Source organism: Hippopotamus amphibius, chromosome 3, assembly GCF_030028045.1.
Source record: "Hippopotamus amphibius kiboko isolate mHipAmp2 chromosome 3, mHipAmp2.hap2, whole genome shotgun sequence".
NCBI lineage: Eukaryota > Metazoa > Chordata > Mammalia > Artiodactyla > Hippopotamidae > Hippopotamus > Hippopotamus amphibius.
This window is the reverse complement of record NC_080188.1, coordinates 128,756,113-128,781,628: the sequence shown is the minus strand read 5'-3', so window position 1 is coordinate 128,781,628 and position 25,516 is coordinate 128,756,113. Positions and strand designations below refer to the sequence as shown.

General features: G+C 57.3%; 1 protein-coding gene across 4 annotated transcripts; it reads right to left on the bottom strand.

Annotated features, from left to right (window-relative positions):
• Nucleotides 1-176: 176 nt before the first annotated feature.
• Nucleotides 177-25,513, bottom strand: IGHMBP2 (immunoglobulin mu DNA binding protein 2). 4 transcript variants are annotated; one of them, XM_057727587.1, is made up of 16 exons: nt 25,330-25,513; nt 23,542-23,711; nt 20,830-21,013; nt 20,555-20,652; nt 18,380-18,543; nt 16,760-16,960; nt 14,815-14,962; nt 9,708-9,882; nt 6,747-6,929; nt 6,334-6,452; nt 5,801-5,895; nt 4,727-4,850; nt 3,200-4,081; nt 3,011-3,052; nt 1,605-1,777; nt 177-1,192 (listed from the first exon to the last, which is right to left on the bottom strand). In XM_057727587.1, the coding sequence occupies exons 1-16, from the start codon at nt 25,413-25,415 to the stop codon at nt 995-997; spliced, it is 3,042 nt and encodes a 1,013-aa protein (XP_057583570.1). In that variant the 5' UTR covers nt 25,416-25,513; the 3' UTR covers nt 177-994. The 4 variants fall into 4 exon arrangements, with proteins under 4 accessions (XP_057583570.1, XP_057583572.1, XP_057583573.1 ...); XM_057727589.1 differs by having other exon boundaries at nt 3,200-4,045; nt 25,330-25,512; XM_057727590.1 differs by lacking the exon at nt 3,011-3,052 and having other exon boundaries at nt 25,330-25,511.
• Nucleotides 25,514-25,516: the final 3 nt, after the last annotated feature.

Here is a 25,516-nt window from a genome sequence, read left to right as displayed (position 1 = left end):
AGGAAGGTTTTCTCCCCTGGTCATCTGTCCCCAGGATGTGCGCTGCTCCGCCCGCCTCCCTCCTGAGGCCCCGAGTGTCCTGAGCTCCCCGGGTCTCCACCCCTTTGGGAAAGTGACGCTTGCAGCAGAGTGGGGAAGAGCGCTCACTGGAGACACACAGCGAACATGCTGCGGGCCGTGTGTACCTATTTTTATTTAATTTTTAAATAATTTATATTCCTTTGAAACACATAAAATAATACATCCACCTGAGATTTTCTGCAACAAGGGACTCGGGAGGACACCTCTGGGGGCTCTAGGTCTGCGGGCTCAGCAGAGCTCTGGGGCGGCTCTTTCCCGAGACCATCATGGGAACTGCCAAGGATGGGCGGGCGTCAGCCAAGGAACCTTCGTAAACCTCCCCCAGGGGTGACCTCCAGAGCTGTGGGGTCACTGCAGCCACCAGGAAACAGAGACAGAAAACGGCCTCGTGAAGTCACAGCCCCAACAAGGGGTGAGCCGTGCATGGGGACACACAGGAGAAGTGCCAGCTCTAAGATGTCACCCCGCGCCCTCTCTCCCCTGACAGGCAGAAAGCTGGCCAGCCCAGGACCACGAGGACATCACTTTTACAGTGTTTGAGGCCCAGGCACGTGTCAAAGGGAACAGAAATTGCCCAACCCTGGTGGCAGCAGCCCGTGACTCAGAGGGTGGCATCTCAGGCAACAGTCAGGGCGGGAGGGAGGAAGGGGACGCAGCCCTCCCAGGCCACCCCAATCACAGCCCTGAGGAGCGGCCACTGGCCCTGCTGTGTGTCCCCGGCCTCTCTGCCACAACCTGTCACGTCAGAGAAGCTCATCGCGGGTCCTCCCGTGGCCGGGGGGGATGGCGTGGGTCTGGTGGCAACACTGTGGCCAGGAGCAGCCGCCAGGGACAGAGCCACTGCGGGCAGCCCCGCTCGCCCCGCGGCCGCAGCTGCAGACACAGAGGTGTGGAGGCGGTGGGGCGCCGGCCCTCACTTCCCCTTCTCCTTCCTCTTGCTCCTCCGCTGGCCAGTCAGCTCGTCCAGCTTCTTGTCCAGCCTCCTCTGCAGCTGGGCCCTCTTGGCGGGGTCCAGGGACCTGTCCTTGGTGCCACTGCCGGCGTAGAGGACGCCTTCCCGGCTGACCCTCTGCCGCGCGTGGGCGCGAGCCCTCTCCCCGCAGCCGTGGACCTGGGGGACACAACACGCAGTGCTGGGCTAGGCTAGGGGCCCGAGGCCCAGTTCTGCCATCGCAGAGCTCGGGGCCATGAAACCCCAGCACCCACCTCAGAGGAGCTCCCTACTCTTCCTGCACAGGGACCCTCACTGGCAGGCTGCCGGGGGGCGGGGGGTCCACACCCTGGCAGGGTGGGCGGCTGGGGCCCAAAACCCCTCCTGCAGGCCCTGCCCTCGGCTCAGCCCAGACCCTCCTCCAAGCAGGTGCCAGCGCAGGGCCGGTCCCCACACCTCCCAGGTGGGGAGATGTCATCCTGCTTAGGGGTGACACACACATGCACACAGGTTCACAGCCTATACGGGGCGCATCTGCCCGGGGTCGCACCCTGGACACAGAGCCCCGCCGCCCGAGCCCCAGGGCCGCAACCTCGGGCAGGTGGTGGCTGAGGCAGTAGCGGCGGCTGCAGTGTAGGCACAGCTGGCCCAGGGTCACGACGCTGGCTCTGCACTTGGCCAGGCCGCAGGTGTTGTCAGCCTTGACGACGGCCGAGACCAGGGCATCAAAGTCGTCCTCAGCGGGCAGATCTATGGCCGTCGGTCCTGGGGGGAGAAAGGTGTCACCCCAACAGGCAAAGACAGAGATCAGACCAGAACTCTCCCGCCTGGCTCCCGTCTGCCCCATCGAGCAGCTGCACCCGGCTTCCTGCTTTCGGGGCCGCAGCGAGTGAGCAGATGCACCATCGGGCTGCGTCCCTCCCCGAACCGATGACCAGCCCCGCCGGGTAGTGCCCGTACGGGCTTCCAGAAGGGCTGGCAGTGCAGGGAGCAGGCCGCCACAGAGTTCCTCTTAAATCCAAGAAGGCATTTAAACATGAGAACGTTCCTTATGTCATTAACTGTAAAGTCAAAACCCCAAACTACCGGGCCGTCCAGGGAGATGGTCAGACGACTACAGCACGTTCACGGGCAAGTGCTAGGAAACCTTGACATTTGTAACCAGGTGTGTGGAAATCGTTTAAAGTTGTAGGAAAACACTCAGGAGAGGAAAAGAGACACAATTACAATAATTCTGGCCGCTTGAAGAAGCGCTTCAAACCCCGAGTGGTGCCCGCACCCCTGAAATGGGGGGGCGTCTCCCCGGGGCACTCTGTCCTCACGCGGCCACGCCTCACACCTTCCTCCGGAAGGCAGGCCAGTCCTCGGGTCATGCCTCCCGGCCCCAGCCTCTGTGGCAGCTACGTGTTCTCAGTGGGGCTTAAACAGGAGTAAAGTGTTCTTTCCCTCGTCAGGGTGTCAGCTCCCACAGGGTGGGAGTAGCGTCCGTCTTGCTCACTGGCACGAAGCCTGGCGGCCCACGGAGGCCGCGCACTAAATGCCGCAAGGGAGCTCAGGCGGCCCCTCAGGCGGCGGTGGGGGTGGGGGTGCTGGCTTTGGAGGCTGCTGGGGGGGGCGGGGTGCGGGGCAGGGTTATTCTCGTGCAGCTTCATTCGCGGGGATTAAGTGATGTGGGGAATGGGACCGGCCTCGCAGTCTCCCCGAGAGGGAAGCGGCCGTAACAAGCGCTCACCCAGGAAGTCCAGGCTGCGCCGTTGGTCCCGCCACCTCAGTGCGGGACGGGGCAGGGGAAACAGCCCCTGGCACCCCAGCGGAGGCCAGCACGGCCCAGGATGTGACAGCGGAGCACGGTCCCGCCTGGGCCCCCGCGAGCCCGTGGAAGCAGTGGCGTTCCCACAGCAGGGCGCTGTGACCGCCCTTTCGTTCGGGGAGCCCTGTGCCCACCCCACTGCTCCTCCAGCCCCTTTCCCTGCGGCAGAAGCTCCGAGGGCTCCCTACCTGCCGGGCCCTGCACGAGGCCCTCGGGGAGCTGAGCGCATGCTGATTAGAAACAGGACAAAACGCAGGGTCAGGGCAGCGGCACTGCCGGGAGGGGGTCCTGATTCCTTCCGTGGTGGCAGGTGGGTCTCCAGTGGGGCAAACTCCCCAGTGATGGGGACACCACACCTGTGTTCTTGCCTGACTTACCTTTTGCTTCTTTCTTCTTCTTTTCTGGTAACTTCCGTGGCCCAGAGGCCATGGCCCGCGGTCCCTCCCTGGCCTGCTGCTCCTGCCGGCTGCCTGCCCTCTGCAGTCGCTCCAAGTGCAGCGCCTTCAGGTCCGGCTGGCCCCAGCTGCTCTGCTCCCCAACGGGGGGCTCCGTCTGCTCGGGGCTGGGGGGCTCTGGACAGAGAGGGGCTTTGCCGCTGGGCCCTGCAGGGGGTGCTGGAGCCACGAGGGCCAGCGGGACCCTCTTGCTGACAGTGATGAACCGCTCCTTCCCCTCGCCAGCGCTGTCGTGCCTCAGCCCGTACTCCTCCGCGATCTGATGGACCCGCATCCTGTCGTGTGAATTCAGGGAGGCAGGGAACTCCAGCTGCGTCTTCTCACTCACCACAAACTCCGCTATTGTGGCCCTGAAGTGCTCTGCGTTGTCTCTGCTCCCTGCCGACTCCCGGCCACCTCCGCTAAGGCTGGGCTGAGGCTGGGTCTCAGAGCCCAGAGGCACCGCGCCCGGGTTCTTCCGGCCCAGCCTGGCCCCCGCAGGCTGCCTGCTCCCAGGAGCCTTCCTGGCCGTCGCGGCAGAGCCCCGGGGCTTCGCGCCCGCCTGGCCATGGCCCTGAGCACCCTCGTGGGAGTAGTTCTCAGGGACGATGTCATCGAGATACTCAAAGGCTGTGCGCACCTCCCCATGCTCTGTGAAGTAATCCACCAGGGTCTTCAGGAAGGCGTGGTTGTTAACAGTACGGGAATCACAGACGATGGCCAGGTGGCGCCGGGCACGGGTGACGGCCACGTTGATGCGCCGGTCCTCGGCGAGGAAGCCAACTTCACCTGCTCGTGAGCCAGGGCACGCACGGGGAGCAGAGACTAAGGCACAGGAAGGCAGCTTCCCCCCCACCTCCCCCATCAGCAACCATCAGCCGAGAAGCACCATCTGGGCTCCTTCTGCCCCTGCAGCCGGGGGTCCTATCCACGCAGCGCCCCCTGGCCCCCCGCCATCGAGGATGGTCCCACAGTCCCGACTGGGGCTTTGGCAGCTACCAGACTGTAGCTCGTCCCCAACTCAGTACGGCGTCCTCTCCCTAAGCCCAGACCCAGGACGCAGCCCAGGCCTGGGACTGCGGCCCCCACACGAGGGAAAGCGCGAGGACGTTCCGGCGTCCCCTTCCCCCGCCTCGGCTTACCCCCCGCTGCTTTCACCGCCGTGCTGAAAATGACTCGCAGAGCCCATTAACTAACAGCTGTTTCTGGATACAACTTTCATACCAGATGGAACATCCGCAAGCCCCGGCCCCACAAACCGTACCCTGAGGCTAAGCGGGCCTGGCGCCCACGAGACCAGCTCTGGCTCTCGGGGGTCCCCCTCCGTAGCAGCAGCGCGTCCCAGTCTCCCCAGCCACCCCGCGGGGCTTGTGGCACCTTAGTTCCCCGACCAGGGATCGCACCCGGGCCCTGGGCAGGGAAAGCGCAGAGTCCTAACCACGGGACAGCCCGGGAAGTCCAGCTCCGCACCTTTCCTGTTGGATCTGACGAAGGACAGGATCACAGCCTCCTTCTCTCGGCCCTGGAAGCCGTCGACTGACTTAACCTCGAGCTCGGGGTGCCTGTGCGCGAGGCTCTGTCTGAGCAGGTCCACCTGAAACACGTCACAGCCCAGGTCGGCGCGGCCTGGACACGCTGCCCTTTGACCCGGTGGAGGCCTGGCCCTGCGGAGCCACAGGCCCCGGGAAGGCCCCGCAGGAGCCTTGGGGGTGACGGGTTCTAAGAACCGCCCTTCCCACAGGCGTGTGCATGACAAATAAAACGGCACACGCACGCGGCAGATGTGACCCCACCCCAGCAGTGACATTCATTCCATCGTTTCTCTTGGCTCAGACGCCCCCACGTGTGAAGCTCCAACCCGGGACGGCAACCGACCCACGGGCCTCACGACACTTTGAAGCCGGTGGGCTTTTCCTACCAGAGGAGCCAGGCTTTGCTTCGTGAGCACACGGGCACTGAGAGGGGAAACGGGAAGAGCCCCCGAGAAGGAAGCAGACATCCACGGCGCCCACTGCCCACCACCCACGGCCTTCTCGAGGCGACAGCCGCCCCCGGCCTTCCCTCAGGAGCCATGCCAGCCCTGTGGTGTTCTGTGAGCCGGACGGCCAACCCCGGGAGGGATGAGGACCCAGCACCCGACCACGGCCAGTGCCTCAGGGATGGGCCAACCTGAGCCGGACCAATGAGACCCAAAGCTGAGAATCCCAAGGGAAACGCCATAAAAAGACAGGCGGCCCCCCGGGGCCACCTTGGAAGGACAAGGTCACCTGAGGCTGCCCGGCCCCCAAGGGCAGGCCTGAAAACACGGCCGATACACGGGACAGGCGAGAGCCAGGGTGGGGTGGGGGATGGCACGCTGAGGGGGACAGACAGACAGGCGGACAGAGGCTCCTGCTGATGCCATGTGAGCCTGTGATCCAGGTGTGACGTGCTCGGTTCCACCCTGGAGCCCTCGGTCACAAGAGCCCACACGTCGCCCTTTCCCTTTGGCCCCTCTGGGGCAGCAAGTCGCCCCTACACACAGAGACGGCTGGGCCCCCGCACCTGCAGGTTGTACGGCGTGATGACAGCAATGTCGCCGGCCTGGACACCGGCGTCCACCAGCGCCTGGACGTGCAGACTGACGAGGCGCACTTCACCTGGAGGGAAACGGGCGGCTCTTCAGCACGGGCGGCGCTCTCCTCGGACGCCTGTCACCCACCCTTGTTTTCTAAGCACTTTCCCGCCTGGGATGACAGGCTGCCCTCACACTGGGCCTGACTTCGGGGAGCCGGCACACACGGCACAGGCCCCCCGCTGACGGGATCTCCTCTTCCAGTGGAAGAACGGCCGCGCGTCCCGTCCCCTGGCGGCCCTGAGAGTGGGCGAGCGTCGCATCCCTAGGCCAAGCCAGGTGGCGCCGGGCCACTCGGTTCGGAACAAGGACGCGGGACACTGCCCGGGCCCAGCCGCCCCCTTGACGCGGGGCCGCCCGCCATTGAGAAGGCGCCCTCCCAGGGCCTCTGGCTCAGGCCCCCCCACCCCGCCTCCCACCCACGAGCGGCCTGCCCGCCCCCGCCCTCCGCAGGCGGGCTCACCGGGGTTCCCTCGCGACTGCTCGTCCTCGTCCTCCAGCTCGAACAGCCCGCAGCCGGCCGTGTCCACCAGCAGCAGGGGGGTGGCCGTCTCCTCTGTGGCAGCCACCCCCGGGAGATCCCTGCACACAGGCCGGGACTGAACACGCGAGGCCCCGGCGACCGAGCGGCCCTGGGGGCCCAGAGACAGAGGCCCCGCTGCCACTGCCCTTCCCCCAGCCCTGCCCCCACCACACACAGGACGGCGGGGGGTACAGCGGGCAGAGGGACCTCAGACTGGGGGAGCCGGACCCAGCTCCCCAGGGCGAGGCCACGCTCCCGGCCCAAAGTCCAGGCTTAGAGGCCACTTGCATGCTCAGATCTTTAGGGAACGTGGTTCAGGTGACACGGGGGCGGGGTGTAGCCGAGTCACTCACCGCAGGAGATGCCCGGCCACGGAAGGGTGGGCTGTGAGCTGCCCGTGGTACAGGGCCTCCGAGGCCCAGCGCGCGATGGCCTGGTGCATGCGGTACTGCACGGTCAGCATCCGCACGGCCCTGGCGCCGCGCTCCTCCGCCAGGCGCTCCATCAGGCTCAGCGACAGCCCCGCCTGCGCCGCCCTGTGCCGGGGAGAACAGGGGAGGAGTGCCTGAGCTCCGCGTGTAGCCTGAAACCAGGTGCCGGGGAGCAAAGCAGCCCTCAAACCTCGGAACGCAAACCATGCCCCACGTCTGACCTAGAGTTAAGGGTGTGGCCCCTCAGAGGTGCCCCATCCTAATCTTGGGGCCTGCGAACGGGTGGCCTCGGTGACACCGGGGAGGAGCCGAGATGGGAGGTGACCCCGGGTCCCCCGGGAGGGCCCCGTCATCACCAGGGCCTTCTAGGAGGGAGGAAGGAGGGTCAGCCTCCGAGAAGGCCATGTGACAAGAGAGCTGAAGATGCTTTAGAAGACGGAGGAGGGGCCACAAGATAAGGAACGCGGGCGGCTCCAGAAGCTGGGAAAGGCGGAGGCGGGCTTCTCCCGGAGCCTCCCGAGAGAACCAGCCCCGCCCACACCTTGCTCTCAGCCCACAGTGGCTGCCTTTGGACTTCCAGAACCGTAAGACAATACACCCGTGTTGTCGAGTTCGTGGTAACTGTCACAGCAGCCAGAGGAAACTAACACAGGCAAAGTTTTAAAATGCCAACACACTCCAGCCACGAGGAGCCCACTGCCAACACCAGGAGCAGCTGCCGTTGGCCGAGTGCCCCCCACGCCCCAGGCACTGCTCACAGCGCCACACTGACGAACTCACTGCCTCCTCACAGAACCCGAGCCGGCTACCGTCATGCTTCCCACGTTCCCCAGGAGGAGAGGGGGCTGCAGAGACGTTAAGACCAGCCCGAGGCCGCCCGGCCGGAGAGCCACAGAGCCGGGACCAAGCCAGGCCGCCTGGCTCCACAGCTCCCCGCTAACCACTGGGGGGACGTGCCCAGTTCCACTCCAGGCATCTGTCCTCCCTCCGTAAACTGGCCACACCTTTGCGGTTAACATCATTTAATAAACATACCCACTAAAAGCAGCGCCAAGGACGTGAGGGGCCAACCGCAAACCCAGAAACACCCAGCATGATCCCACCCAACATTTTCCCCCCAGATCACCCTACTTTCCCCAGAGACACAATACAGGGCCCCCTCCCAGAGTGCACGCCGTTCACCCAGAGGCCCACTTCTCAGGACCCCTCCAGCCTCCTCGGGAACCGGCCGCTGAGTCAACGCCCCCGAACCCCCCTCTCGTGGGGAGCATCCACACCCATCCCCACCCTGGACACCTGGCTCCCACCAAGCAACCTTCCCAAACATTCCCCCGTCTCCCCCTCTATTCACCCCAAACTCTGAAGCCTCACTCTGAAGCCTCCGGCTGGACGCCCGCTTCCTGGGGGACCCAGACCCACAAGCCCCTCAGCTCCAGGGTCCCCACTTCCCTCTCCTGAGCTCACTGACCGCCTCCCTCGCACGCCCAAGCCCGAGGCCGGCCCCCCACACACGGACTGCAGGAAAGAAGGGTCTCCAACGCAACGGCAGGGAGGGGGCCGAGATTTCCTCCCGATTGTGCGGGGGCTCACTGGGGCCTCACGCCTCTGGGAGCCGCCCCAGACGTGGATGTGGAAGTGGGAGCTGGCCTGGAAGAGGCCGCCTTGCTCAGGGACACCGCGTGTCAGGCCCATCCCCAGGCGCCTCACACTCTCGCTGGGAAGTAAACAAAGGACCCACACACAGCGCGGCCAGGAGCACCGAGCCCCAGACAGCCAGGCAAGGGACCTGCGACGGGGACCAGAAGGCAGGGAATGGAGGGTGCGCGGGACCCCCTGACACCCGGGAGCAGGGCTCCCACTGGGACATCAGGGATGGAGGGGACAGTGTGGCCGGAGCCCAGGAGGGTCTGTGGATGAGGTGAGGAGACCCAGGGGCAGTAGCAGGCCCCCCACCCGGAAGGAGCTGCACCACCAGGGACGCTGCATCTCTACAGCGGCAGGATCGCGGTCCCCTGAGCCACCCGCATGTCCTCGGTGGAAGGATGCACCTACAGATGAAGGCCAGTCAGCCCAGAGGCAGCCACGCAGCCACGGAGGCAGCAACTCCCCCGAGGCCCCCACGTGGACACACACCTCCACCTGCCACCCCATTAGGGGACGTCAATTCAACGGGCAAGGACTGAGCACGTGTCGGGCTCTGGGGCCATAGGATGGACGGCACATAACCCCCAACCTCAAGGAGCACACAGTCCAACCGAGCTGCTACCTAAACGAGCAAATGCAGGGTTAGGGTTAGGGTTAGGAGCACACCCGGCAGGATGAGATACACCACTATTCCCGCAGCTGCTGCCTGGGGGGCTTCACGTGACCACCCCACTCGCACCAGAGTCCACACGTCCAGGAAAGGCCCCGAGCTCAGGGTTCCCACCATCAGCTCCGCCCTGCTTCACCTGGGGCACCTTTCACAACCACCACTGAGAGCGAAGCCGGGAAGCCCGCACCCTCTGCCCCGACCACCTTATAAGCGACAGGTCTGCTACCTGTGCTCCAGTCATGCTCGCTGGTGACCTGGGACAGATAGCCGCCCCCAGCTCTGCCCACCACGCCCTCACTTCTGGGATCTGTGAGTCATGTATCTCGAGACCCGACCTCCTCTGTGTGGTGTAACTCATACCGTGCCTTCAATCAGAATGACCCAGGGTCTTCCCTCCCCCAAAGGGGGCTCAGATGCCAAGGGAGCCACCTGCCCCCCCAGCATGTTCTTAATTCAGCACATTGGCTGGGCTTCCCAGCACATCCAGGGCCTCCAGGTGAGCCCAAGGCTTCCGGCTGGACCTTGCGGGATGGACAAGGGGTCGTGGGTGGGGCCCAGCGGGGCCTTACTTGTGGGAGATGATCGTGGGGGGCAGCTGTTCGTAGTCTCCAGCCAGGACGCACTTCCTGGCCTTCAGCAGGGGGATCCAGCAGCTGGCCTCCAGGGCCTGGGCACACTCGTCAATGACCACCATGTCGAAGTGGCCGTCCGGCAGCAGCTTCAGGGGGCCGTCCGAAGAGGCACCTGGTCAAAATCAGAACCGTAAGCCTTTACGGGAGGCGCTGGCTGTGTCGTCACAGATGCAACCACCCCGAAAGAGACACCCACAAGCCACTGATTCATAACCTAGTCTTACATCAAGGCTTGTGTGATATGTTTGCGTCTTGGAATAAAGCCTGGGAAGGATGCTCCAGAGCTCAAGGCTCCAGCCACTCCTGTGAAGTGTGAAGCAGTGCACCCCGGCCACGGGCCATGCCGTCACTGCAGTCGCCAAAACCAATCCCCTCTCCAGGGCTGGGACCCCAAATCCTCGGAAGGCTGTCTTAATTCTAAACATTATTTCTATATCATTTTCTGAATTTAGAATTTAGTTAATTCTCTTCATAGGTGTTTTCTTGGACACACAGAACAATTAACTGCTGGGCATTCGCCCCGGGAAAACCCCCATGTACCCGGCGACGCAAGACCACCGCACCAGTTCCTCCCTCCCGGAACCCAGAGTGGAACGAGGTCAAGTGTAAGTGAGACCCGGGCCCCACGCCCACTCACACACAGCAGTGGGGCCTTGGGCAAGCACCTGACCCCTGCCCCTCATCTACAAGCATGGACGACACCCGCATCTCACAGGACTGTTATACACACCACACACTAATACAGTACCTACATGTCAAATAACACATGTTAACTGTTCAAGTACACAGAGGAAAATGTAGTATACGTATTAAATAATATATATCAAGTGGCTGCCACAAGAAGGTAGGTTTTTGGTTTTGTTTTTGTTTCTTTCGGCTGCACTGTGCAGTATGGGGGGATCTTAGTTCCCCAACCAGGGATGGAACTCACGCCCCTCGCATTGGAAGCCCAGAGTCTTAACCACTGAACCGCCAGGCAAGTCCCAGAAGATAGGTTTTAATAAATGCTATCAATGTTCATTCTTGCCCTTTTCCCCTAGGTTAATTATGCTAAGATATATAGTATCTCATGACTAAGATCTATATCTTGATAAATTTCCTGAGCCTGACTTCTCAGAGATGGTCAGGGAGACTGTCTGCAAAGGAGGCAGAACTTGGACTGGGCTCTGGGGAACGAGGAGACGTGCCTGGACTATGGTTGTGACTTCACAGGACAAAGGGAAGCACTTCTAGGAAACTCATTCCACTTTCCCAGTCCAACCAGGAGGGACCCAAAAGGCCACAGACGGACCTTGTGGGGGGCGGGGGCTGTGACTTCCAGCAAGTGCTGCATTTAACGTCAGTCAGAGAAGGAGGGCAGCAGAACTAGCTGAGTAAGGACCTTTGAAAATCCTCTCCACCACTAAAGCAATGAGAACACCGGCAACACTGTCAGAACCAACTTTTTCAGAACTCCAGAAAATGAATCAAACGCTCACGGCAACCCAGGAGTGTCTACTGCAGAAACTGGCTAAATCTGGGCAAGAAGAGCAGGCTCTGTGGCTTCCTGTGCATGGGCACCGCTCCCCAGCCCTGCACCGGCCCTGAAACCAACTGCCTGAGTCACAGGGAAAATCAGCCTCCTGCCCCACTGGGGACAGAACTCCATCGAAGCCCCATCCCCAGAGAACCGTCACTGTCACCTGCTGCTGGTTCCCTGGAAGGTCCCACTCACAAGACTGTCTTTATCTGACCTGACTCAGAGCTCGCCCCGTGCAAACAGCCCTTCCTGGGGGTGTGGGTGGGAAGCAACCAGAGGTCACTGTTTCAGACGAGCGCTCGCGGAGCACGAGGACAACATCTGGAGCAAAGCAGGAGGACCAGAAGCTTAGAAGGAAAACCTGGGGAGTGAGAGACGTCTGTGGGCTTTGAAAGCTCCGACACGTGGCCAGGAATCTGGAAGCCACACTCCTGCAGGGCTCAGGAAGGACCGGAAGAGTCCCTCTGTGCTCATGTCTGCCTCACCTTGGGGTTCTGCGCCCACAGGAGGTGAAGGTGGGGGATGTATGAGAAGGACGTCCCACCAGATAGAGACTATCGATAAAGGTACAGAAATTATTTTTTTTTTTAAAGTCCACAGTTGAAAAGTACAATAACTGAAATTCACTGGAAGGGCTAAAGAGCAGATGTTAACAGGCAGAAGAATCAGGAAACAGGCCAACTGAATCATTCAGTCTGGGGAACAGAAAGAAGAAAGGATGAATCTCGTGACCAGCACCACGGAGACCCGCGGAACAGCATCAAGTGCGCCAACGCACAGGCAAGAGGAGCCCTAAAAGGAAAGGAGAGCAAGAAAGGGGCCAAAAGAATATTGGAAAAAATAATGGCTGGAAACCTCCCAAATTGGATGCAAAACGATGCATACATCTAAGGGACTCAACAAACTCCACATGCTTAGCCCAGAGGGAGCCGCAATGAGACGCGCCAGTCAAGCTGCCGAGCGACAAAGAAGGCAGGAGAGAGGCGGCCTGTCACGGCTGAGGGAGCCTCGGTGAGACTGACACTGCCGTCTCAGCAGACACCATGCAGGCAGAGGCAGGGGAGACACACTCATCGGACTAAAAGGAAAAGACTGTCAGCCAAGAATTCTACCTCGAAATCCACAGTCACTCAAAAACAGAGGAGAAAAAAGATATTCCTAGATAAAGAAAAGTGGAGACCTGCCCTTCAAGAAATACTAATGGGGGGGCTTCCCTAGTGGTGCAGTGGTTAAGAACCCGCCGGCCAATGCAGGGGACACGAGCTTGAGCCCTGCTCCAGGAAGATCCCACATGCCGCGGAGCAACTAAGCCCATGTGCCACAACTACTGAGCTTGCGCTCTAGAGCCCACAAGCCACAACTACTGAGCCTGTGTGCCGCAACTACCGAAGCCCACATGCCTAGAGCCCGTGCTCCGCAACCAGAGAAGCCACCACGAGAAGCCTGTGCACCTGTGCACCATAATGAAGAGTAGCCCCCGCTCTCCACAACTAGAGAAAGCCCACGTGCAGCAACGAAGACCCAACACAGCCAATAAACAAAAATAAAATAAATAAATTTATAAAAAAAAGAAAAGAAATACTAACGGGAGTCCTTCAGGGTGACAGGAAGGGCACTAGATGGTAACTTAAATCCGTAAGAAGGAGCAAAGAGGACCATGAGGGCAACTGCACAGGGAAGTACAACAGCCAGCGTGACCGTATTTTTCTAATCCTGTTTTTGTCCTATCTGATTTAAAAGACAACTGGGCGAAACAGTAACTACAAAGTCAGTCAGAACCTGGGCCCTGTTCCTTAGAGTAGCCCCCATGAGAGGTGTGGCAGACAGACCCTACAGCAACCCCCCCTGGACCCTGGCCTCCTGGGATTCACACCCCATGTAATCCCCTCCCCTTACGTGTGGGCCAGACCCGTGCCTTGCTTCCAGCCAACAGACTATGGCAAAGGTGATGGGGTGTCACGTCGCAGTAACACTGCAGGAGACTATACCCCATCCTGCTACAAGACGGCCTCACTTGCTGGCTTTTAAGAACCAAGTGGCCACATCAGAAAGGCCTAAATGTGGTCTCCAGCTGAAGAGCTGGATGTGGTCTCCAGAGCTAAATGTGATCTCCAGCTGAAGTGGCTATTCTTATACCAAAGCAGATTTCAAAAAAAAAACATTACTAGGGATAAAGAAGGTCATTTCATGATGACAAGTTGATTAAGTAACAAAGAGAACATAACATGTATGCCCTTAATAAGAGAGCTACAGAGGACATGGGGCACACACGGACAGCACTCCAAGGAGAAATAAACAAATGGAAACCAATGCACAGCTACAGCTGATCTCGACACCTCCTCTCAGTGAGTGACAGGACCCGTGGAGAGAAAACCTGCGAGATACAGACTTGAACAACAGCATCCACCATCACAGAGCATGTCCACAAAACCAGAGAGCCCATTCTTTTCCAGTGTCCATGAACACTCACAGGGACCACATTGTGGACCATGAAATAAGTCTCAACGAACTCATCCAAGCCGGACACAGTATGTCCTCTGTCCACATGGAGTTAAATTAGAAATCAATGATAGGACGCTATCTGGAAAACCTCCAAATATCTGGAAAGAAAATGACACGCTTCTAAATCATCATGGGTCAAAAATGAAATTAAAAGGGAAATGAGACGGCATTCCACAGTGAATGAAAGTGAAAACAGAACACATCAGAATTTACAGGATGCCATGAAAGCAGTGCACGGGGAACGTTTATGGCACTAAATGCCTACAGTATAAAAGAATGGCAGGTCTCAAATCAATACAAATCAGTGAGCTCCGCTTCCACTTGAAGAAAATAGAAACTGAAGAGTGAATTAGACCCCAGTGAGCAGGCAGATGGAAATAATAAGAACCAATGCCAAGATCAACGAAACAGAAGACAAAAAAATAACAAAGAAAACTGGTGACACCAACAACCGGCGCTTTCGGATCAATAAGAATAATAACCCTCTTGCCAGAAAACCAGGGAAAACAGAGATGATACAGATGACCAACACCGGGAGCGAGAGGTGACCCTGTTACAGATGCCACGGGTAGTTTTTACATGGTATGGGCTTATGATGAACACCTTCACGCCCAGGAATTAAACTACTTAGATTAAATGGGCAAATTCCTTGAAAGACACAAGCTCACTGAAGAAGAGATACCCTGAATATGCTATATCCATTAAAGAAGTTGAATTTGCAGTTAAAAGCCTCCCTACAGGAAATTCCCTGGCAGTCCAGTGTCAGGACTTGGCACTTTCATTGCTGTGGCCCCAGGTTCGACATCCCTGGTCAGGGAACTAAGATCCCGCAAGCCGTGTGGTGTGGCCAAAAAAAAAAGAAAAAGAGAGAAAGGAAAAAAATCTCCCTAAAAAGAAAACTCCAGGCCTAGAAGGGCTCCACTGGTGTACTCTACCCAATTCTAAAGACAATTCTACCAAACTCTTCCAGAAAACCGAGGAAGGGGGAATACTCCCAAGCGTCTTTGAGGCCGGTCCCATCACCTGTGTTTGTCGCCAGGACCACATGGGCCGCAGCCAGGCTCTCCAGCATGGCTGCCTCCTCCCTCTCCTTCAGCTCCTTCCTTAACAGCTTGATTTCATCTCGAAAATTACTTTTCTCTCTCTTATCCTGCGTCTTTTTGTTTTTCGCCTGTGAAGAAAAGCAAAGAACACATGACGATTCTGACGTGACCTTGCACTTATTTCAGCTCCTTCTAATTCACCAAGTGCCTCTATTTATCATCAATCGGTCCACTTCCGTACGTTCCTTTGAAGGCACTAAAAAGTCAGAAGTCTTTGTCGAAGGAGGAACAGATGCACACAGGTGACGTCCTGACCGGCCTCAGCACCTCTGTCACTGGCACGGGGAGAGGCGGGAGTGGGAGGGGAGGTCCTCCAAGAACCGACACTCAGCAGAGCCGGGGCGGGGCCCAGCGCTGGCCGGTACATGCATCGGACACACTCCCAGGAAGGAAAAGTACCGGCTCCCACCAGGATTTAGGTTTTAATACTTTATACAGAGAGGGTCTCAGTTTCTCTTACTATTAGACATTTGTCAACAGAGTAAAATATTTTCTCCAGCCCCTAAAATGTCTATCTAGACCCTGCCTTGCTCCCATACTCGAAAGACGCGCCACCCCTTCCTATCTGTGATTTCTGCTTTGAAGAAGGGGTTTTGGCAGGAGTGACAGGAGGCATGCCTTACAGAGAAGAAAATTCTGAAAAGCACAGATTTAAAAAGAAACAAGAGGGACTTCCCTGGTGGTCCGGTGGTTAAAAATCAGTCTTGCAATGCAGGTGACGCCGGTTCCATCCCTGGTTGGGGAAAGAAGCCCATGTGCCACAACTAGAGAGCCCACGTGCCGCAACAAAAGATTCCACGTGCTGCAACAAAAGATCCCACATGCCACAACAAAAGATCCCATGTGCCGCAACTGAAACCCAACATAGCCAAAAAATAAATATTTTAAAATAAATCAATAAATAAAAACAAGAAAATGATATTATCCATGTGTGATGGTGCAGATTGCATCACTGCAAATTCCTAAGTGCCCTTAACCTTGAGTGATGTGTGTGTGTCCTGGTCTCCGCCCCCGGGGTGCCACTCTCCCACGGGTCTGCGGGGAAGGCTGAGTCTCCCCATGGTCCTGTGAGGCTCAGGCATGAGGAGAGAAATGTGAGGTGGTGAGATGGGCTGGCGGTGAGCAAACACAGGGCAGGACACACGATTGAGAGTACTGGGGGGGATGTCTAGACTAGGGAACCTGCAAGAGAGAGCTCCACCTCGAACTCACCTACCGCCTCCCTAGCTCTCTTTCCCAATGATTACATCACGTTTTACATTAACATGCTAGAGGGGACATCCCTGGTGGCCCAGGGCTACAGAATCCACCTTCCAGGACAGGGGATGCAGATTTGATCCCTGGTTGGGGAACTGAGATCTCACATGCCTTGGGGCAACTAAGCCCACGTGCCACAACTACTGAGCCCGCGCCTCAACTAGAGAGAAGCCCAGGTGCTGCAATGAAGATCCCGCATGCTGCAACTAAAACCCAACACAGCCAAAAATAAAATCTGTATTAATGGACTAGAAATTTAGGGAGGATGCATACCTTCTGAATTTTTATTTTCAGGCTGTTTTTCTCGTGTTTTTTTTCTTTTTTGCTGGTTGATATCATCCAGCCAACATGCCAGACACAGGGAACCCTTAAGAGGAATATTTCCTGCAAGGCAATTGCTTGCTTCTTCGTGAAACTACCTTGAAGGCAGGTGAGTCCCTGTTTCGTGCTGTGCACAGGTCTCTCCAGAAACGCGCAGTCCCAAAGTTCCAGATAGGTACATGAGTCGGCAAGGGCCAGAGGAAAGCAAGAGGATACGATTCACTCCTGGCCAAGACTGCAGGTCAGGAAACCACACGCGGAGCAGACAGCAGTCAAGAGCTACTCACCAGGACCTGGTCGATGTCCTTCCGGATGTCGGCCACAATGCGGGCGCCGTCGCCCCGCGCCAGGACCGCGTCCAGGCAGTGCCGCTGGACAGCCTCCAGGAGCCGCGCGGGGTGCCCCAGGCGCAGGGGCCTCTGCTTCCACCCGGCCAGCCGCTCCACCAGGTTGTCCACGGCGATGTTAGAGGGGGCGCAGCACAGCACCTGGGGAAGCACAGCTCACGCTGGCGCTTGGTGGTTTGTTTCTTAACAAAATCACTTAAGTTTACGTTAAGACAACTGGAAAGTCCCAAAGTTAAAGAAAGGAGGCTGGGGCGTGTGCCACAGTGTAAACGTCCGGCTGTCAGTATGGGTGCAGATGGCCTGAAGGACACGTGTTACTGCAAACTAACATGACATCTGGATACTAGACCTCGGGTCTTAAGAACCTGCTAGTCCCCAAAGGACCAGAAGGGATGACAGGCAACTGGAGGGAAAGGCCTCAAAGTGCCCTGAGATCACCAGGCCAGGACACCCGTCTCATTACCCATCAAGTCACTTCATCACCTGACAAAGAGGAACGAGGGAAAACCTTTCTGAACGGGCTCAACCTCGCTTCCAGAACAGCAGGCCGGCTCTTAGGAGGGGGTGGAGCATCCCCACCCTCACGGCCGGCCCTCCCTGTGTCCCAGCACCGCCTCCACACCATCCAGGTGGCTAAAGGCATGTGTGTTTTCTGAAACAGAGGCACCCAATTAAACCACCAAATCTGCTTCCTACCAGTAAGTCATCTTTCACCAAGTTTTCTTGGTAAACATTTTGCCAAGACAGTCATTTGCAGGAAACCACTGCACGTGGTCTTGTAACTGATGACGGATTTGCCCACAGGAGCAGGGGAGAGTGCAGCCCGAGTCCTGGTTCTGCCACCCACTGCCGAGGGACGGGGCCCGGGGCTTCCGTGAGGATTAAAGGGGCAAACGCTAGAGAGACAGAGAAGGGCGCCTGGCTGGCAGGAGGCACCGGGAGATGTCAGCCTACAAAGGTGGACGTATTGCTTCCATTCTTATCCCGGTCCAGCACTTATGGCCCAGAAAGGTTTTCTAAAAAGCTTTCTACCCATGTGCTCAGAGTCCACGCTGACCCGTGTTGATGCAGATAAGGATGAGAGAGCCTTTCTCAACCGCTAAAAGTCTAAGTGAACAACCACACACGGTATCACCCTGCACACCTCAGACACCAGCGGCCTGCACTCTGCACAATTAACCGAGACACGTCTGTCTCCCGCACCCGGCGGCCAGGTCTTCTCCTGAAGAGCACAGACGGGCCCCAGTCACCTGCACGCTGGGCACGCCCGGCAAGGGTTGTAAGCACAGAGCACAGGTGCTGAGCGGACGGCTCCTGGTGGCCTGGGGGACAATACCCCAGACTTCATCACCCCAGACCAATGGTCCCAAGCGTGACCCCACACCCCAGCTGCTGTCGGACACCAAAAAGGGCCGAGCTCAGAGCTCAAGTCAGTAAGCGCTCGGGGATGCTCGCGACGGACCGCGGCCTCGGAGCCCAGGCTGGGGCCCTGCTGGGCGCCTACAGGTGCGACAGGGCGTAGTGAGGGCTGGCGGCGGGGACACGGCGCCCACTGCCCACCTTCGAGCCCTGTTTCACAGCTTGGAGAATGATCTCGACCACAGTGGTGGTCTTCCCGGTGCCGGGAGGCCCATGGATGATGGCGAGTTCCTTCTGGGTCAGCGCGAACAGCACCGCTTCCTGCTGAGAGGCGTCCAGGGTGGTGTTGTAGAAGGTCAGTGGGGCTGCAGGACAGGTGACAGTGAGGCTCTGACTCCCTGCCACCCGGCGCTCTCCCCTGCCCCCCCTCACCCCCACCGCCCCCGTCCCCACGTGCACGGATAGAAATACAGGACGTCACGGGGAGTGAGCTGGCCCTCCCCAGCGGTCAGCCGGTCAACACAAAATCCATCTCAGCTTTGTTTTCCTGGACCAGGACTCTGCAGACCACGGCAGGTCCCATGAGTCGGGTCTCCCTAGGACACCGTCCCCGGCCGCTTGCTGACGCACCTGCCCGCACAGCCTACACTGGTTACCATCTGTCCCTTTATTGAAAAAGTCCCCCAACTCACACTCCAGAACCACAGCTTCTTGTGAAGTAAATGCTTCTTGGGACACATTCTTTTCTACCACAGTGTCCCCTTTTAAGGGCCCGTAAAACGATGGAAACAAACAACAAGAATGACTAGCAGATCCAGGACCGTGTTTCTACTCTGAATCTTCCACAACCAAGACGAATGACCTGCTTCGTAAGCTCTGGGCTCCACTGCAGGTGCCGCTGCGGCCAGCCCCGCGCCCACAGTCTCCACCCCGAGGTGCCCCCTGCAGAGACGCGCGTGCGGACCCCACGGGCACAGGGTGCTGACACAGACGTAAGACGGAAACAGACTTGGAAAGAGCAATGGAGCCCCCCACCCAGAGCACCCAGATGCCGGCTACAACCAGGCCACGCTATGTTCCTGGAAACACAGCAAGTGCAGTGCTAACTCCCTTCCCAGCTGATAGAAGCCTCTCGGTAACAGTTGGCAGAAATAAAATCTTATTGAAATGTGACTCCTTTTAGAATCTGAGGAAGAACAAAGCAGCCCTGAGCTTAGAGCAAACACACTGTCGGGGTATTAGCACATGTGTGACGTGCAAAGGGTGTGTGGTGGTCCTTGTGTAAGAGCGACTAAAGCTATGCTACAAAAACCGGCAAAGCCCAACATCTATAGGACAGTTCAGCAACGGGCAGCTGCCTGAGGAGGTGATAAATGAGGTTCTCCAAGACACCGACGGAGACGAGGAAGAGCCCAGACCACCATGGGTGAGAACAGCAGGATGTGTGTGTGCACGTGTACACACACATGTCTGTATGTAAAACAGACACACTGTTCTACATGGATGTGCGAAAACAACTAGAAGGACACACACACACACGTATCAGGGAGGCTCACTCTAAGTGGCAGGTTTTCAAGTGATTTCTTTCCCTTGTTTACATGCTTCTTTACTTCCAAACATTCTACGAGTAACACATGGCACTCTTACAATTAGAAGTAAGCTGTCTTCAATTGAAAGGATACTGGGACTTCCCTGGTGGCACAGTGGTTAAGAATCCTCCTGGCAATACAGGGGGCACAGGTTCGATCCCTGGTCTGGGAAGATCCCATATGCTGTGGAGCAACTAAGCCCGTGCGCCACAACTACTGAGCCTGCGCTCTAGAGCCCGCGAGCCACAACTACTGAGCGCAAGTGCCACAACTACTGAAGCCTGCACACCTAGAGCCCATGCTCCACAACAAGAGAAGCCACCGTAGTGAGAAGGCTGTGCACCGCAATGAAGAGTAGCCCCCACTCACCACAACTAGTGGGGGGGGGGGGGCGCGGGGGATTAAAGGACACTGAAAAAATCATCAAATACATTTAGAACTGAGACTTTTCAAACCATAAAAAAATGCTATCAGGCATAAAGTATGATCAGCTATCCTCTGGTCTCACAGGGCACTGAGCTAGAAGAAATATCCTCACATTTCAAAATATTTAGATGTAACCAGGAGAACGTGATTTAAAAAATGGAGTGAGCTACTTCTTTGATGCCATGTGCAAGAAAGCGACTTAGTCCAAGCAAGTCACACAGAGAAATCGATAAAAAGACACCAAAGTAGATGTCCCCTCACTGTACACTCTCCAACTCTTGCTAAAATTGCCCAAGGTCACACCGTGTGCGATACTGTCCATGGTGGTTTCAATCAGGAAAGGAAAACCACAAGCTCTTACGTATCTCACTGGCAGGGCTGAGGTCTGATCCGCCAAAGAGGACCTCTATGAGCGAGGACGCGGGGCCAGAGTGATACTTCTTTAGGGTAATCAGAGCTCTGCCAGGGGAGAAAATGAAAAACAGCAGCTGAGTGAAAAGCTGCAAACAACCCACTGCCCGCCGGCTCCTTCAAGGGACATGCGATCGACCCCAGGCCCGATATGCTCGCCCTCTTCTGCCAGCAGGAGTGAGGTGTGTTTCTGATTATGTGTGGTTTCTGATCACCTACACTTACTTTTTCAGTCGCTTATAAGTGATGTCGTTGGCAAGTTTTAACAGTCGGTAGGAACGCTCTCGGTCCAAACTCAACTGGAAATCGTGGGACTCGTCAAAGGCCACGGTGACCGATTTCTGGGTGACCCGGGTCAAGATCCCAGTGGCCAGCTGCCCGCTGTCCTCATACAGACCCACGATGTCGCCTGCGGAGGAAAGACCAGTCACATAAACGCTCAACAAAGTTCAACGTAAATTACTTCCTATAACAAACCCCTGGAAATTTCAAATATCATATCTGTTACTTTCATTAAAAATGAAGTCAGCAGCAGTAAAAAAAAAATACTTTTAACTAACATCATGTACGAAAATTTCCTTGAGCTCACGACCTGTTTAAAACAAACATGACTGTCAGTAACATCTTCAGCGTCTTCCTCTGCGTTGGGCACTGGTCTGGGCACTGGTCTGTATCAGGGATGAAACAAGGTCCCTGCGCTCACATTAGGGAGGAGAGGAGCAAACAGGAAAACCCACCAGGGGTCAGGGCCAAGGGCTTCAGTCAAGATGAAGTGCAGCAGAGGGTGGAGAGGGATGAGGGCACCACCGCAGAGCTCACCTGCGGGCGACACTCCAGGTAGAAGGGAACGCTGAAGAAGGAGGGACAGGGTGGCTTGCTGCCCACTCGGCTGGGCCTCCCCACTCCTGGGAGAGCTGTTCTGTGGCTCACCCATCACCGGCGAGTCCAAGGGGCCTCATCAATGCTGGGACGGGGCACACGACCCACATCCGCGTCAATCAGGGCTTCACGTGCCCCCTGGCCACTGCCTGGCCAGTGACATGGGACCAAATCAGAGCCCCGAGATGCAGTGAGACTTTTGGGTGGGCAGCTGGGAGGAGGCCCTCACCCTTCCCAGCTGGACCAGAAACCGGAGAGGACGTGAGGGCTGGAGCTGCCACCACCTGGCGCCTGAGAAGGAAGCCCACCCAGGAGAGGGCGGAGCCAAGACACAGAGAGGAACTAAGCCCAGGTGACCTCCTCGCAGCCCTGGAGCCACCTTCCAGCCACCACAACCCATGCGTCCCCCTCCTGTCCAAGCCCCTCTGGCTCAAGGTTTCTGTCACTTGAACACAGACAGTTCTGACCAAACAAGAAGCCACCCTGAGATGCAGCCAGGGCCACCCACATACCTTCACCCCATTTATTCCGAGTCAGAGCACGTGCCGCACGTCAACCAGGCCCCGGGCGTGTTTTAGTCTTACCCGTTTTCCTTCTAGGCTATGAGCTGCATCTGCAGCTCTGTCTCCCTCCCGAACTTTTACAGACAGAAAGCAGGTGGCAGCAGTGTCCCTGGGGTGAGGTCTGGTTCTGTGGGCGGGGGCCTCTGTGGGGCTGAGTGCAGGAGACCCCATCTCGACTGTCACTTCCCCACCAGCCGCCCTGAGTAGGGTCCCACATTGCACAATTCACATCTCTCAGCTACAGAGCCTTAAAACTGCTCCTCAGGGGATGAAAAACTAACAACCCCACCTACGTCTGACCAGGAGCTGAAGCAACACATCAGATTTTCAGCTCCATGCTTTTCCACGTAAACGGCCGCCTTCCTCCGACTTCCTGTTTATCAACTATTCCACAACCTCTCAGGCCACGCTCTTCACAACACTTACCAACTGCACATATATTTTTCCTGTGGTTTTCAGAGTTCACAAATCCCCGCATGGACATTCAGTCCTGCCCACTTAATCCTGATCACAAGGCCGAAAGCTCCACTGTAACCCCCTTGGCTCTGGTCTTCAGAGGACAGGTGACTGACTCTCGGCCACTAAACAAAGTGTAAGATCTGACTCCAACCTGCAGCTTCCCCTCCTCCCATCTGTCTCCAAATCCAGCCAGTGTTCCAACAAGCGTGGAGCAAACGTCTAGAAAATCAAAATATGAAACCCGAAAACTCTGTCGCCACCAAAACAAGGCAAAGAGACTTTTCTATAGTGAAAGTACAGCATTTGGCGGTGTTACTCTTGCCAGGTTTCCAGGTCAAATCAAAAATAAGCATCCCAGGGACTTCCCTGGCGGTCCAGTGGTTAGAATTCCATGCTTCCACTGCAGGGGGCACAGGTTCAATTCCCGGTCAGGGAACTAATATCCCGTATGACGTGCAGCATGACCGAAGGAAAAATAAATATTAAAAATAAAAAATAAATAAAACAAGTGTCCCAAGTGTAAGCTTAAGAAGCTTCTTCTAACTGCTCCTTCTTTCCAGCAGGGCTGCCGCAAGTTTAGCCAAAGTACCCTTTGCACAGGGAAAGTCTGGGAATACACAACTATACATGTTGAACCATGTGGACCGGGGCTATTCAAGAGAGATAGGAGAGTCATGTGTAATTTTACATTTTCTAGTAGATATTAAAAAACCAAAAAGAAACATGTAATTTTAGTAATGTTTTACTTAACCCAACGTATGAAAAATATTATCATCTCAGGGTATCACCAGTATTCAAAGAAATCACTCTTGATATTCTAAATTTTTTATACTAATCTGCAAAATCTGGTGTGTATTTTACAAGAGCATTTACATGAGCTTAGACTACCAAAAAGCCTCGTAATTGCCGAATTTCTAAGTGAGAGCTCTCCATTGCAATGTTTTATTCCCCAACTGGTTGTATGTGGCATCGTCTTTACAACCCGCATCTGAAGACAGCAATATTCAATGTACGCCTACGTGAAAAATGCACAGACCGGAAGTAAAGCTGTTACTGGGAAGCACAGCTGCAGACATGCATCTCCTGGGCTCAAAGGTGACCAGCAGCCGTCCGTACAGCCCGGTCCGCTGGCTGGATACCTGCAGCTTCAGCAAACAGACGCCTCGGCTCTGGAGTTCTTTCGGAGAGACATTTTCCTGCCAGGACCTGGGAGACACCCAATGTGGAGACTTCAGTATTTGTATTTTCCCAGCTTTTACTTCCAACCGCACAGAGGGAACAGATGGAGGTCTGTGCCCAGAAAACCCCGAACCTGCCCTCTCTCAAACCTGCTCCTCCTACAGCCCCGGCGCAGTCCGTGCCCTCCTCCCAGTCCCCCGAGACAGAATCGTCACTCACCTCCACCTTCTCTCCTGAGTCTTGTGTGTCACTCAGTCTGACCAGGCCCCTCCCATGTGTACCCAGAATCCACCCCTGCCTCATCCTCACTGCCACAGCCCTGGTTCAAGCCCACATCACAGGCTGTCTCTGGACTAAACTGAGCCCTAACTGCCTTACCTCTGGGTTCTCCCTGGCCAGTCGCCAGCAGCTCCTCCTAAAATGCAAACCTGTTCACCTCCCTGACCTGCAGGTGGGCCACCCTCTGCACAAGAACATAACACAAGATCCTCCGCAAGGCCCTTCTCAACCTGACTCCCGTCTACCTTTCCGTGGGCGCTTACCCTGTACTCACTGTATCCCCCCCTCACTGGTTTGCTGTGAGAATGATCTCATTTTACAAAGGAGACAACCAAGGCTGCAAAGTCACCCAGCCATAAAGGACGGAGCTAGGAGCCCACTGAGGTCAGCAGGACGGCAAACACCCTGCACCATCATGATCAAAAACCTCTACAACGAATCCTCTCCACTTGGGCAGCGCGAGGGTTGAGGGCAAACTCTGGGATCAATCTGCCTGACCTCAAATCCTGGCTACATCTGTGTCACCTGGGGCACATGACTTAACCTCTGTCTCAGCCTCCTTAGACACAAGACGAGAATCACAGTCACCTGCTTCGCAGAGCTGACACGAGCTTTAAAGGGATTGACGTATGTGGGGCGCTTTTACAGCCCTCAGTGAGTGCCAGCTCTCAGAGTTTCAGCCCTATGGGAACAAGCCCGGCTTTCTCCAGGCTCCGGTCTCCACCTAGGGCTGCCCTTCTCCCCTACATCTCCTCCAGGAATCTCCTCCCCCGCATCCACCTGAACCCCCATTTTTCTGCAAGCCGTGCTCAGGCACCAGCTCCTCCACGAAGCCATCGTCGACCTGAGGTCAGCTGTCCTCCCTCCCTCTCCCACAGCACTCTGCATACACAGGTTAGCATCTGTCACGCTGGAAGGGGGCTGTTTCCGCTCCCACCTGCCCCTTCAGCTCAAATCCAGCCGCCAGGGGACCGTATCAATGACTCAGTCTCCCTCGGGGCCTGGCAGGGAACAGACAGAGGGGACGAGGACGGAAAAGGGCCGAGAACACGTTGGGGACGGAACCGGGGCGAGAGGCAGGACCTACGAGGCCACGTTCCGGGGAGAACAGACCCTCCCTAAGGGGCCCCCAAACGGACCAGGCTGCCCCGGGGAGTGAAGAGGCTTCCATCCCTGGGGGCGGCCGAGCCCCTTCACAGCCGCCACCGGGACCCCAGGGCTCAGGAGGGCAAATTCCGGCCCCCAGGCTGATCAGCCCCGAGACCCCCGGAGGCTCCGCCCGGTCTGAGCTGGGGCCGGGGGGAGCAGAGGGGCGCCCGGGGGAACCGCCAGACCGACCCCGAGAGGCCCGAGCCGACGGCCGTACCTGCGCTCCTCGACCTCCGCGTCTCTCTCGAGCTCCAGCAGGTCCAACTGCTTGGTCACGAAGCTCTCCACAGCAGCCGAGGCCATAGCCGCAAGTCCGGCCCGGTGCCCCGGAGCCGCCGAAGGACGGCTGCCGCGCGGGGCGCTGCTCCCGGCCGGGCCCGGTGCGTCGACGCACCAGGTTCGCG